Source organism: Drosophila miranda, chromosome 3 (assembly GCF_003369915.1).
Source record: "Drosophila miranda strain MSH22 chromosome 3, D.miranda_PacBio2.1, whole genome shotgun sequence".
Taxonomy (NCBI): Eukaryota; Metazoa; Arthropoda; class Insecta; order Diptera; family Drosophilidae; genus Drosophila; species Drosophila miranda.
In genome coordinates this window covers 20,680,398-20,692,874 of record NC_046676.1, presented here as the reverse complement: position 1 = coordinate 20,692,874, position 12,477 = coordinate 20,680,398, and the positions used below count along the sequence as shown (strand labels likewise).

Sequence of the window (12,477 nt, the reverse complement as noted above, 5' to 3'; positions counted from 1 at the left end):
CGTGGGTATTTTACATACATATAATATATAAACAAAGTAAATAGTACTTGATATTAAATACAGTTTTTCTAACCTTCTGAATTTTGAATATTTTTAGTTGAAACATGTATGTTTATTATTGACAACATCAGACTTATAATTACGCACAGTGAATATGTTTTTTTTTTTTTTTCAGGGACCTTTTCAAATAAAATAAACGAAATATTTGAAATAGTTCATTGTTTTATTGTCAATATCATTATTTTTTATTGTCCGAAGTACATATATGTATTATGTATTTGTTTACGTGTATATTGATATAATTAGATAAGATATTCACCGAAGTTTTATTGTCGTTAAGCAGTTTTCCCATATATATTGTTTTTAGTAAGGGAATCGTTATTGTCATATACACATCAAATACTGACGGGGGAGAGAGAAATTCAAATGGAATACATCTAAAGGGTATCCTCAGGTAAGGGGTATATTAGATTAATCGATCCAGTTAGATTGAGACTCTAGCACTTCCTGCTAAGGTACGACATTGGCACTAATTTAATATTCTTCTTCAAGTGTATAAATCATAAATGGCGATATGATTTGCATTGATATTAAACGTTCTTTCGCTTTGCACTGATATCAGTTACTTCAGTTTTGTAGATATTATTCATACATCGATACAGATACAACGTACTGATGACTGGGGCACCCACAACTACACCTACACCTCGCGGCGGTAGTTGTGTGTGCCTGCCAAGTAGGTGGACTAATTTTGGGGGAACTACATTAGATCTGTAGGGTTTAAAGTTCCATTAACATTAACAGTATTATTGTAATCGATATAGCGTAATTTGTATAGAGAGTATATTGTATTGTATATTGTCGATATTTAGTATTCGTAATTGTCCATGTTGCGTCGAAATTCGCGTCGATGCAGTGCTGTAATGCGCGGCGGAGTGCCCCAGGAGTGGAAGGGAGGATACACGGGAGCACCAGAGCGAGAAAGTGGGCGCTTGAGGCTCCTCGTTGATCCCGTGGGCAGCGAGTTGCTCGAGATGCTTCGCATTTGGGCAGAAAAGGCGCTGGGAGACGGAGACTCGCCCTCAAATGGTTGGGGAAAACGACCGCGTATGCCAGCACCGCTCCAATTCATCGTCGGTTGATTGGGTAGGAAGCAGCGTTTACAAACGGCTGCGGGTTGACGCAGTCGCTCGTGTTGGGGGTAGTACGCGACCTGCATGGGGCGAAGATTTCAATTAGTCTTATCCCTTATCCCATAAAGCATCAAACCGAACGGCTATCATAGGTCTACAGATGTACATTAAAGAAAAGTGCACTAATAGACTCAATGTGAAAATTGTAGACATGTTTCATACAAGCTCCACTACAAGGGTACGAAGAATGGGTTCTTATCTAGTTAAAGAATCAAACTAAGCAAAAGATATGTGAATGATGGAGTCAGTCATGCCAATTAGCCGTAGCATGCCAATTAAGAGTAAAGATTTAAATAATTTAATTAAGTTAATAACCAAAACAGTGTTTTAGTGAATTTATATACAAATGAAAAAGGAATATGAATACAAATACGAATCACAATCGGGAGAATTGATCAAATAGATTTCTTACGATCAGCGAATACAAAAAAAGAGATGGGTATGGCGGGAAATTTCAAATTAAAACATAGCGATGGAGACGCAGGCGCCACCTATTGGTAGTGTCTATTGTGATGAGATTCGTAGCATACTTTTGGGAATATATATAAAAACCAAGTAGCAAAGTGGGCGCGATGTTCAAATGTGTTTTTGTTACTGTTGAAAAATACCCTTGCTCCTTGGAAGCTTTATTCCGGCTGAACCATCCCAAGCGGTGAAGCGCAAGCGGTGAACATTTCAACGTTTCCATGAAAATACCATAAACCAGTGCAATATTAACTTTTACATTTTCATTCCACCAACAACGACAGCATTAAAACTAAAGCGCTTAAGGCCCAGGCTTTGTGCAACTGAAAACTTTTCATCTGACAAACATCTGAAAGTGCAGGCTGCCGAAATTAAGGAGGATGAAGCGTAAGCCAACAACGAGACAATGTGCCGGAAATTAGCCGGTTATCCTCAACACCCAATGAAACCATGGCAAGGACGTCAGAAGCAGAAAATGGAAAAGGCAGAAAATGGAATTTCCGAGAAATAAGTTAAAATGCGAACGGAAATGAGTCCATAATCAAGTGAAAAGTGTAGGAAAAACACTCCTTGGGTTTTATTCGTCCTGTTTTAAAGAGCACAAATAAATCTTTGAACAATTTTCAACTTCGACAGTTAATCTATAAGATGCAACGTGTACTAGGCGATCGATGTCTATCATGCTCAATACAAACGTGGACATAATCAAGATACATTCACTACCAGTAACTAGTAGCCAGTAGCTAGAAGCCGGGCGATAGAACGCAGATGAGGGTTCTGTGGCAGGCAAGTGCTATGAACTGCTCGTCAAACATAATACAACCAGTTTCTCAGGTCATTCTAGTTACCAAAAAACATTAAGATGCAAGGCAATCACATTCATCACAAGGAAATGAATTATAAATAAATAAAATACACTTAAGGACCACACATCGAACCATCGAACGCCATTTACTCATACAAATTGCCTGGCGTCACGTCCTGATCGACTAAAGCGCCCGCCACCGCCTCCAGTGGGACTGCGAAGGTATCGGTAGCTGGGCAGAAAGCCCGAGCGGTACACGGCCCCAATGTGACGCTTCTGCGGCGATGTCGATTGCTCGTTCCCTGGCTCCGTGTCCGGCTCCTCGGCATCGGCATCCGCATCTGCAGCTGCAACAGCGACAGCGTCATTGAGCTCAGCATCATTGCCATGCGCAATGCCGAACAACTCGGGATCCTTGGAAGTGTCTTTTATGGAATAATATATATAAACGTATGTACAAAAACTGTGCTAATAAGGTGCCGGATAGCAGCTAGCTAGGGTGCAAGGTAAAGGTGCTGATTGCATTAACAAAAATTCGAGAAAACAGGTCAAAGGAGTGGCATCCCCGGCTATCCGAGGTCGATATCGATATCGGTCTGTGAAATACGTCTTCCGGTTAGACTGAATATAAAAAAAAAAAGCTGCAATGTTGGACCAATTGCAGGTACCCTGCATGACTCAGGCCCCTTGTTGGCATACCACAAGACGGCCGCGCACTTACCTAGGAAACGTTTCTCGGCCCGACGGTAATCGTTCCAGTCGAGATCGGCGTACCCGGCATAGCTTGGATACCACCAATAGCTCTGCATGGGATCGGCATAGTCGGGGGCGGCAGCGGGCAGCATCATCTCCTCGTCCTCGCGCTTCTGTTGCACACCATGCACCGGCGATGATTTAAGAGCCCCCAAGTTCCGTTTCTCGGCTCCAGCGCGCTGATTGTGGTGCTGCTGCGAGTTGTAGCGGGCGACTGCAGCCACATTCCGCTTCGGCTGCTCCCGGTGGGTACTGGGAGCACTCTGAAGACGCGCCACCATGGCCAGGTTGCGTTTGCCATTGGGCATGGGGAGCTGAAAGTCGCGGGCCAGGGTTCCAACATTTCGCTTGCCGTAGGTCATAAATCCGCCAGCTCTGGCCAGGGTGCCAATGTAACGCTTCTGCTCGCTCGGCTCAGCGGAGTCTGCATCGGCGTAATCCTCGCCCGGCTCCGCGGTTGGCAGCTGTCCGTTCTTGGCCAGGGTGGCCAGGCTTCTCTTGGGGGCATTCAGGAGACCTTGTGCGGCCAAGGCAGCCACTGAGCGCTTGTCCTCCTCCATGTAGTCCGAGTACTCACCCAGGGGCTGCTCCTCTCCCACGGCCAGCTGACGCTCACGGAGCAGGTTCTTCAGCTGATTACGCAAGGCGGAAGCCTACAGAGAGAGGTGGAAGATGGCGAAAAGCAATTTAAACTCAAAGCCCGTGCAGCTGTTGCTCTGCCCTGGCGTAAATAAGTCCTTTCACGTCACAGGCAAATACGAGCTGGGACAGGTGACTTACGTGTAGCTGATACTCGGGGCTGGGGTTCATCAATTGACTTATTATGGACTCCATCTCGCAGGGCGACACACTTGCAACATCATCAGTGGCACTCACGGCAAACGAGCGCGGCTGAAAGGCCTAACAGAACAGAATTGATGAGAAAAAGAGTAGGGACTTTAACATTTACATCATCCCCCAGATCAACAAATGGTTTTCGCCTTAAACACTTCTTCCGGATTGGATTCAAAGCAGTCCATTACGTAGTCTACTGTTTTCCACTTAATCGTAGCAATTATTTGCGCTAAATTGAGTTTGAAATCGTGTGTGGATCTCTCGACTTCTCAGCTCACAATTCGAGACTCTAACATTCTTCAGCGGAACTGAGAGACATTCTCGGAATTACCTACTTTTCTTTCTCAGAAAAGGATCTCTTAAGCTTTTATTAGTTGTCTACTTTGGGGCGCCATTGGGGAGTGAGCAACAGGCAATCGAAAGCCTCTCATCGGCTTGTCACATCGCCTTTAATGCCTTTCCGCACATCTAGTAGGAAAGTGGAAAGTGTCTAATCTGGAGGGCACAAAGTTTGTATGCCTCTGTGAGTGCGTCTGTGAACATCTAAGCCAAGTTCATAATACGTATTTTTCTTGGCAAGTACACAAGACAAGCGAAGACACGTCGAAACAGTTTGTTGGGCAAATGGTCGTTCATGTGAAAGGATAACTCCCACTCACTGGATATCTTAAGCGTACGAGTATGTGTGTGTTTATGGTCATGTGGGGGGCTTCCGCTCAAACTCTGGGCCGGGGGTGTGGAGCAAGAGACAATGCTTCCTTCCGAACTTAATAACTGGACCGCCGTGGAGAATGGAAGGCGGAAGTGGGGCCAGGCGCTGCAGAGCAAGGGCGCACAGGATGTGTCCTAGGATGTGCCCCCTGTCGGCGCCCGAGTTCGTAAATCACCAGCAGAAATTGACAGCCCCCAACCCCTCTTGTGGGCACTCGTGCGTGTGTGCTTCTGTGTTGTACTTTTGGTACAGAACCCGCAACCGGAGGCCCGAGCTCATGTCTTATTAGCACTCGATATGATGCCCCGAAGGTGTTTGTTTAGTCAACTGCATTTGATATACTTCGGAGATATTTACTATATGTATATTGTGGCATCATTCACGTGTGGCGAGGTCGCCGATTTGCGAGCAACAAATCATTTAAAAATCGTGTATTTTGGGCAAATTTGTTGGTCACGCCCAGGCAATTAAAGTGTTTATTCATGAATGATGCCGTACATAAATATTCCTTTGAATATCCATAATTCGCATAATGACAATGCGCATATTTGGTATTTATTTTGTCCTTTGGTCGTGCATGCCGCTGAATGGGGGCCTTCAGAATCTGGTCTCTATGCCACTGCGTGGCTGGCATTTCCTAAACAAACGAACAAAAACGCTAGATGTCGAGCGGATACACTGCGCAGCACGGCAGTCTTGTGCTACCTGTCCAAGGTCCTTTATTCATGGCAGGACAAATGAAACGGGACACTGGGTGGAGGGTAACATTTTCCGTTGACAAAGTTTTCCCGCCTCATTTCGTAAATTCTGCGAACATTTTCTAGAGATGAAATATTCTGAATATCCTCATACTTTAAGCTAAAACTGTGAGCTTCGGATCTCTCTTGAGAATATACTCAAAATTACCTTTCCCCTGCCATTAAACCCAGCGTCAACTCAACTTTACTGGTAGTTTTATGTCTGCCTCTGACAGCCAAAAACACTTTCGGGGCTGATTTCGCGATAATATTTAATTAATTTATCCGCAGGGCCGCAATAAAAAAGGATTTGGATCGTAAATGAGCCTGCAAAATGTCCTTACATCTGCGAATCTGGTACGCTTAAATGAAAATCCAATTAAACTGGAACATGGGGCACAAAGAGGAGAAAATCAATACGCAAATAGCAGAAAACTTCATCAAAGTGCCCAATGCGCTCAGTAAGAGGGAAGCCGACAGGACGTGGCCAATAAAGGATACGGCAAACAATTGATTCGAACCCACATCGCTCGTCTAATTGGGCATAAGATTATGCACGAACTGCAATGGCCAGAGGAAAAGTTGGCCAGGAGTCCTGTTGACATTTGCCCTTAATGATGCTCAACATAGAGCCTAAGGGCTGCCTACCTCCCATTTTCCCCTCTTTCACTAAGCTGGCTTTTGCCTGTTGAGCTGCGTGTCCAGTGTCCAGCCACAAGCAAATTATCGCAGACCACCGGGCAAACAGAGTCGCCAGCCTCCCCCATTTCCGCTCTCCTCGGACATTTAATGACGCTGTTTCGTTTGGCTTTTATTTTACTTATATAAATACTGTGTGCAATATTAAAACTTAAGTGCTCTGCCTCTGACCTTCCCGGGTCGGAGAGGGTCGGAGTCACGGCGTAGGGGACTCAAGCCCTGCATTGCGTTGCTGGAATTTGTATAAAAAGGTGAGTTGAGAAAAAGGTTCGAAGTTCCAAGCTATGTATTCTACGGGAATGTTTTTCACATTGAAGGATAAAAGGACGGGGTTCCTGCTGAGGAATTTCCCTTTCTGATATAAGTTATAGAAGGACGGAGATAATTAATTTTTTGAGTACATTTCGATTGAAACATTATGCCGCATAGTTTTTTCTTTTCATGTTTATTCCTTTCCCTTCCCTTTAATTTCCGTTCTCCGCCTGCACATTTATTTCCACTACATCTACCATAATGTCCATCTGGCATTTGGTTTCGAAATGTCATCCGACATTCTGTAATTGCCCGTGGATGCCATGAAACCCACTTGGAACTCCCTTTATCTGAAGGCTGAAGCAATCCACACACACAATGGCAGTAATTACTGAAACCCAAACAGGCATTGACAATGGATCCATACACGGACACGCATCCCACGCATCGGCGTTCTTTGCATTGATTATGGAAATAACACAGATTGAATTGATAGCCCCTGACCGTGTCAACTAGTACTTTATGTAATAATCAATAAAGTTTTCCATTGTGCCGCTTTTCGGGGGCTAGCAAAGTGCGAATCAGTCTGAAAATCAAACAAACTGGCGAGAAGAGGCTTCAAAACTATGGTGTGGATTTGAATATGTTTACATAACTTTCATGGTCGTGGCCTATCTGCAGGCAAACAGCACTCAGACGAATTCTAGGAATTTGAAACGCATCCGCGTATCTTAAGGCCATCTCAAGGACCCATTATGAACAACAAAAATGTGTGCTTCGTTTTACTCTCGAATATTTTCTGGAGCGTAAAAGCAACAAATGATTTTTCGGCTCTGGCAATAGACAAAGCGAAGAGCCAGGCACATACCGGCGCGAAATGTGGGCTGAGGTAATGGACCAGCATCCGGCAATCCCCACCCCCCATCCTCGTGGGTGTGGTACAATTTATTACCATTGTGCCCTGCTGAAATCCATTTGACTTTCTGGCATTTTAATGAAAATGTAAACGCACAACTGGCGCGGCAATCGAAACATGAGAGGATACTCGTATTGATATCTTTCCACGCTGCGAGTCAGCGTTCCCCAGATTTCCCTTCCAGCATTCGAACATACACACGTCTAAGTACATATTTGCATTACATTTTCCTGTCTTCGCATATAATGCGATGTTTGCACAAAGTATTTTTTTTTTCTTCTTCTTTTCTCATTGTAAAATCGCAGAGCTCCAGAGAATCGGATAAAATGTCTAGCAAAGCAAAATATTCAAGCGCGAGGGCTTTAAAATGATGGAAGATGAACCTGTTCCATAGAACAGTTTTTCTTTGTATTAATAATTCTGATTACCAAATAAAGATTAACCTTCTTTGAATGAATTTGTGTCTATAAAGATTTCATACATTGCGAAATAATTTTTATGTATGGACAGTCCGAGCTCTGATTTTTCAGGATAGAAACTCGTAAGCTAATTAGCACATCCCCACCAGATATGCGCGTTTTGCCTGCCTGAAATAATTAACTTTGGAAATTTTTCCGCTGTCGATGTCGATGTCGTTTCCGCGATTTTCTTTTGAGTGATGGGCATGGTGGGAATCAGTTTTAATTGCTATCGATTCGGTGCAGATGATGCGCTGCGTGCAGCACTAATCGATGCCTGTTCTAATTATAGAACTTTGTTCCACGGTACCGCCTTCGCGGTTGACGTTGACGGGTGATGTTATGCGTCATAGATCGCGCATCTCGGATGCTGCATGTAGGAGGCTCTCGCACAACAGGACGACTCCCTCAATCACTCGTATCCATTTCCCTTCCATTTGCTGGCTGAGTCATTGTCCTTTCCGTGGTGGTGCATTATCATTAAGAAATTGATGTATTCCATATTGAATATCCATTGACAAAGTAAATTCGGTTTTCTAAAACTAGAGCTAAATTCCTTTAAAGCATTGGAAGCATTTATGCCACTTTCCCCGCAAATAGGCTCAATGATTGTCCATCCCAAAAGCACTTAAGCTGTCTCTCTGCATTGTTTCTGGAATAGCCAGAAGCCAGAAACTTGGGAACAACTCAGCCGCAATTTCCTTCATTTCCAAGCAGCATTCCCTCGAATGGGGTTAAATCGCTTAAACCATTAAACCAGTGAAACTGTGAAGTATTTTTGGACTGTAGTTTGAGTTGTGAGGTCGACAAAAAGTCGTATGCCAGAGAATAATAATTTGTCAGTGCAGTTTTCGCTTGCAGTCAGGCAGCCAGCTATGACGAACGGCCATCAAGGACCTGGCAGCAATGCTGGAAAATGTCGGCAAATGCCACCAACGGACAATAGAAATCTCCATGCATTCCACATACATACGGATATGGTAATAAAAAACAAAAGACTGCAAAATTGCACTTTTATGTACAAATATGTGTCGCCCCACCGCGGAAGTGTGCTGACCACGACGTTGTTGCAACCGCAATGGCAACTGTTGCAGAAGACAAATGTCGGGGGAAGGCGTGGCATTGGCAAATATAAATTACTACAAAGTGACGGTGCCATGAAAAATGGAGTCCAATTTGGTCCTCTTGCTGGCTCCCGGCCTCAAGCTGAGCAGCTGCCGACAATTTCGTATTTTCTGACAATCTAATTAATGGTAAGTGGACACTCTCATTTTGAAATGGTTGGCTCATGTTCTCAGAGGATGATTTCTTGAATATTTTGACTGAATTATTAGCTCAAATGCGTACATTCCATCCCTCCTTCCACTCCACTCTTAAAGCTCAACATCTTCATTGTTTGAGATAACTTTTGCTAATTGTATAAGTCCTTTGGCCAGCAAAGCTTTATTATATCCCATTTTCCACTTCGCAGCAAAATTCGACCGTGCTAGGAAGACCAACAGAGAAACGAGATATTTACGTACAAAAGCGAAAAAAGCAATTTCCCAAAATCGCATGCCCCGCCGCACACACGTCAACACATACGAATATAAATTTGGGAGAAGGCAGCCAGCAGCAAGCAGCGAGCAGCAAGCAGAGGTTGTACCAGTCCATGAAACCCAAAGAAAATTTGAAAAAAATTCGAAAATTGAAAATATAATCCCCAGGACTTACGGCATTGAGCAGCATTGAGAGCAACAGTATCAGCCATTTGCTGCTGTGTGCAGTTTTGTGCACCGCCTGCATTGTGTCTGGCCTCCTCCGAAAAGAGTCAACGGCTAAGTCTCTATTAATTGGTTTTCCTTTCTATCAGCGGCAACGACCGCAGGGGTGCCGGAACACGGACTCACTCACGAATCGAATCACGAATCACTCGAATCGAAAGGTGCACAGGACTCAGTACTCAGTAGCTCAGAACTTTTATTCAAACTGGTAACTGGTGGAAACGGAAACGGTAACGGACAACGCGTGGCTCTTCAGTAACTCAGCTTCTGTGGACGCGTTCGCAACGGAGTCGTTCGCTCGACTGCTTGCCATTTGCCAGGACACTCGACTTTTTATACCCGAGCGGCTCCACAGATAAGCTGCTCCTCTCTCGCGGGCAGCTGCTCTCTCGGGAGCTTTTGAATCTTTGCGGGGCTCGGATAACAGCCGTCAACTGTTGCTGGTTGCTGGTTGCGGGTGGCGTTACATGCCGTGGAATGTCCTGTTTCGTGGGCGCCTATGTAGGTAATGACGTCATAGCAGGCTGTAAGCCAAATGTTACTTGTTGGCGAGCCAATTGTATTGAGGCCAAGCGCGCAGCACAGTGGACAGGATGGAACTTTTGTGCACGAAGCCGAACAGAACACATATTTCCACGTTGGCCCACTGTCCACCACTCTCTTAGGGACCAATCGAAGAGAGTACAATTTCAACTCTCTTGCGGCATTTCTCATGTGTCCGCGCTCTCCGAGGTACCATTATTCGTTGGCCAGACACCATCGCCATCCAAGCAGCTGGCCAGAGCACTTGCGCAGCGCTGGGCTCACAATTAAAAGCGAAGTCGAGCCGGAAACGGAAATTCGAGTTGCCCATACGCACTGTGGGACCACCGTTAGGGGTTTGCATGGGTGTCGGGAGGACACAGGGCCAGACTGGTAAGCATTTGGGCGCATCATAAACTTGCAAAGTTTTTGAAATATATGACACATAAAGTTTGGACGGGGACTCGCAAAGGAACGTATGGGACAGGGACTGGACGCAGAAGCTGGCAAATACTTTTCAATTATAATTCCCTTTGCTTTATCATTTGGCATCTCATATTTCAGTCGCTGTTCTTTGATGAAACTTTCAATTATAATCCGTTTTGCTTATCATTTGGCATCTCATATTTCTGTCGCTGTTCTTTGACGAAACTTTTCGGCTGTAAATTGGCTGGAAGATAAGACAATGCAGGTTTTCCGTTTTTGAAATATATTTTATTCTTGAATGTTTAAAACCACACATACAATCGGAGCTTCCTAAAGGAATCCTTTCATGCATTAATGGGTATATGAATATTTGAGTACATTTATGGTCTTTGACTTTTCTTCTCTTAATTAGGGGTCGAGTTCTTGTGGCTTAATTTTCCGTTTGATTATCGCTTATCAATGGGCTGGCAATACATTCATCAATCACATTTAATATTCTCCTCTACTCCTTGCCGAACATATCATCGATAATGTCCAGAAAGGACATGTAACCTTTCTATTATTAAATGTAAATACGCACACAGATCGTAATCTTCCTGCACAGAACAGGAGTAGAGCTGTGGCTATCCTATCCTTCTATCCTTCTAACGTAAATATCCATGGAGCTGAAACTGGAACGATATCTGGCAGGCACCCACCCCTACACGTGGACGGGCAACACGGGAGGCGTGGTATTTATGCAACTGTCGAGTACGAAATAAAAATTCTGAAGCGTAAACAGGTAAAACGTAACCGCCGCCGCATAAACAGCGCTAGAGTTCTGGTTGCCTCTGGCCTCAACGTTGCGCAAAGTGCACCCATGGTTTGCACATATGTCCGTGCGTCAGTGGCATTATGTTGGGCTATGTTCACGCCTGAATGCAACAGACGCGGCGGGGGGAGAGGGCAGATTGCAGGCCGATACAGCCGACTGAAACTCAGACCACGCTAGCAGCGAAAAAGGGTTGGAGCCTGCGGTCACGGGCGGCTTTTGTTTCAGGCAAGCCATGCATAAAATTTGGTCAGCAGACCAGAGCCACAGGATGAACTGAGAGGCGCGTGTTAGCAGACTTAGCCCCCTCCCCGCATCGGCACAAACTGAATATGTACATACATGCATTATTTACGCTGCAGCGACAAGCCGATAAACCTGGTAAAAGGTTTCGTTTCAGTTTGTCTGTACAATAACGAAATGCTTTGCGTGGCTTTGAATCAATTAATAATTGCTGCCATACAAATGTTGAGCCCCCAGCCAATAGATTTGACCAAATTATCTCTTTTAAGCAGATTAATCACCGAGAACTTGAACCTGAACATCGTGAATGGCAAACAAAAACTATGTTTAGAATACAGCAGAGGCGTTTTTGATTTGCTTTGACGCCCCCAAACGAAGGCAAGAATAACAACAGATCAACAGAAGTTCAATTGCCCTGGCATCCAAGCTGGAACCCGTTCGCCGGCCCAGCGGTCGTCATGTGGTCACGCTTTAAAAATATCGCACACATAACAAGAATACTCGTATCATGGGCTTCCAATGCAAAAGCGAGCCACTTATTGTTTAGGTTTTTGCGAAACCCGCTTTTGGGGGCTTTGTGGCTGGTGTGGAGCGATGATACTGTCGCCAACAGAGCAGAACGTACGAACGAACGAACGAATGAATTGATGTGTAATAAAATATATCGTGGTAGCTGGGTAGCTGGTACAATATTTCACTATCGCCGCCGCTCCACTCAACGTGCTTTGCATGATAATCGCGACAACAGCAGACTGCATGGCTTTCGACTATGCTAATTAGTTATTTAAATATAAATTGACAAGGGGTACAAGCAGAAATCGAATTAAAGCACAAAGTCATGGCCAACGGGCTGATAATTAGCTGTTTAAACAAGCCTGAGAACGGTCT

General features: G+C 44.6%; 1 protein-coding gene across 3 annotated transcripts; it reads right to left on the bottom strand.

The window, feature by feature from the left end:
- Window positions 1-204: 204 nt before the first annotated feature.
- On the bottom strand, window positions 205-9,908 carry LOC108160875 (neuropeptide-like 1). 3 transcript variants are annotated; one of them, XM_017295139.2, is made up of 5 exons: window positions 9,538-9,908; window positions 3,997-4,116; window positions 3,185-3,869; window positions 2,620-2,888; window positions 205-1,213 (listed from the first exon to the last, which is right to left on the bottom strand). In XM_017295139.2, the coding sequence occupies exons 1-5, from the start codon at window positions 9,607-9,609 to the stop codon at window positions 869-871; spliced, it is 1,491 nt and encodes a 496-aa protein (XP_017150628.1). In that variant the 5' UTR covers window positions 9,610-9,908; the 3' UTR covers window positions 205-868. The 3 variants fall into 3 exon arrangements, with proteins under 3 accessions (XP_017150628.1, XP_017150630.1, XP_033247512.1); XM_033391621.1 differs by having other exon boundaries at window positions 1,137-1,213; window positions 2,614-2,888; XM_017295141.2 differs by lacking the exon at window positions 2,620-2,888 and having other exon boundaries at window positions 1,068-1,213; window positions 9,538-9,906.
- Between the last annotated feature and the right edge of the window lie 2,569 nt (window positions 9,909-12,477).

Bases quoted from the DNA above. Each gene is read 5' to 3' on its own strand.
- LOC108160875 (XM_017295139.2), bottom strand. From the start codon at position 9,609: ATGCAGGCGGTGCACAAAACTGCACACAGCAGCAAATGGCTGATACTG. The intron at 3,870-3,996 runs GTAAGTCACCTG...CTCTCTCTGTAG, and splicing joins GCCCCGAGTATCAGCTACAC to GCTTCCGCCTTGCGTAATCA. The intron at 1,214-2,619 runs GTATGAGTAAAT...CGCCCCATGCAG, and splicing joins GACGTGACGCCAGGCAATTT to GTCGCGTACTACCCCCAACA.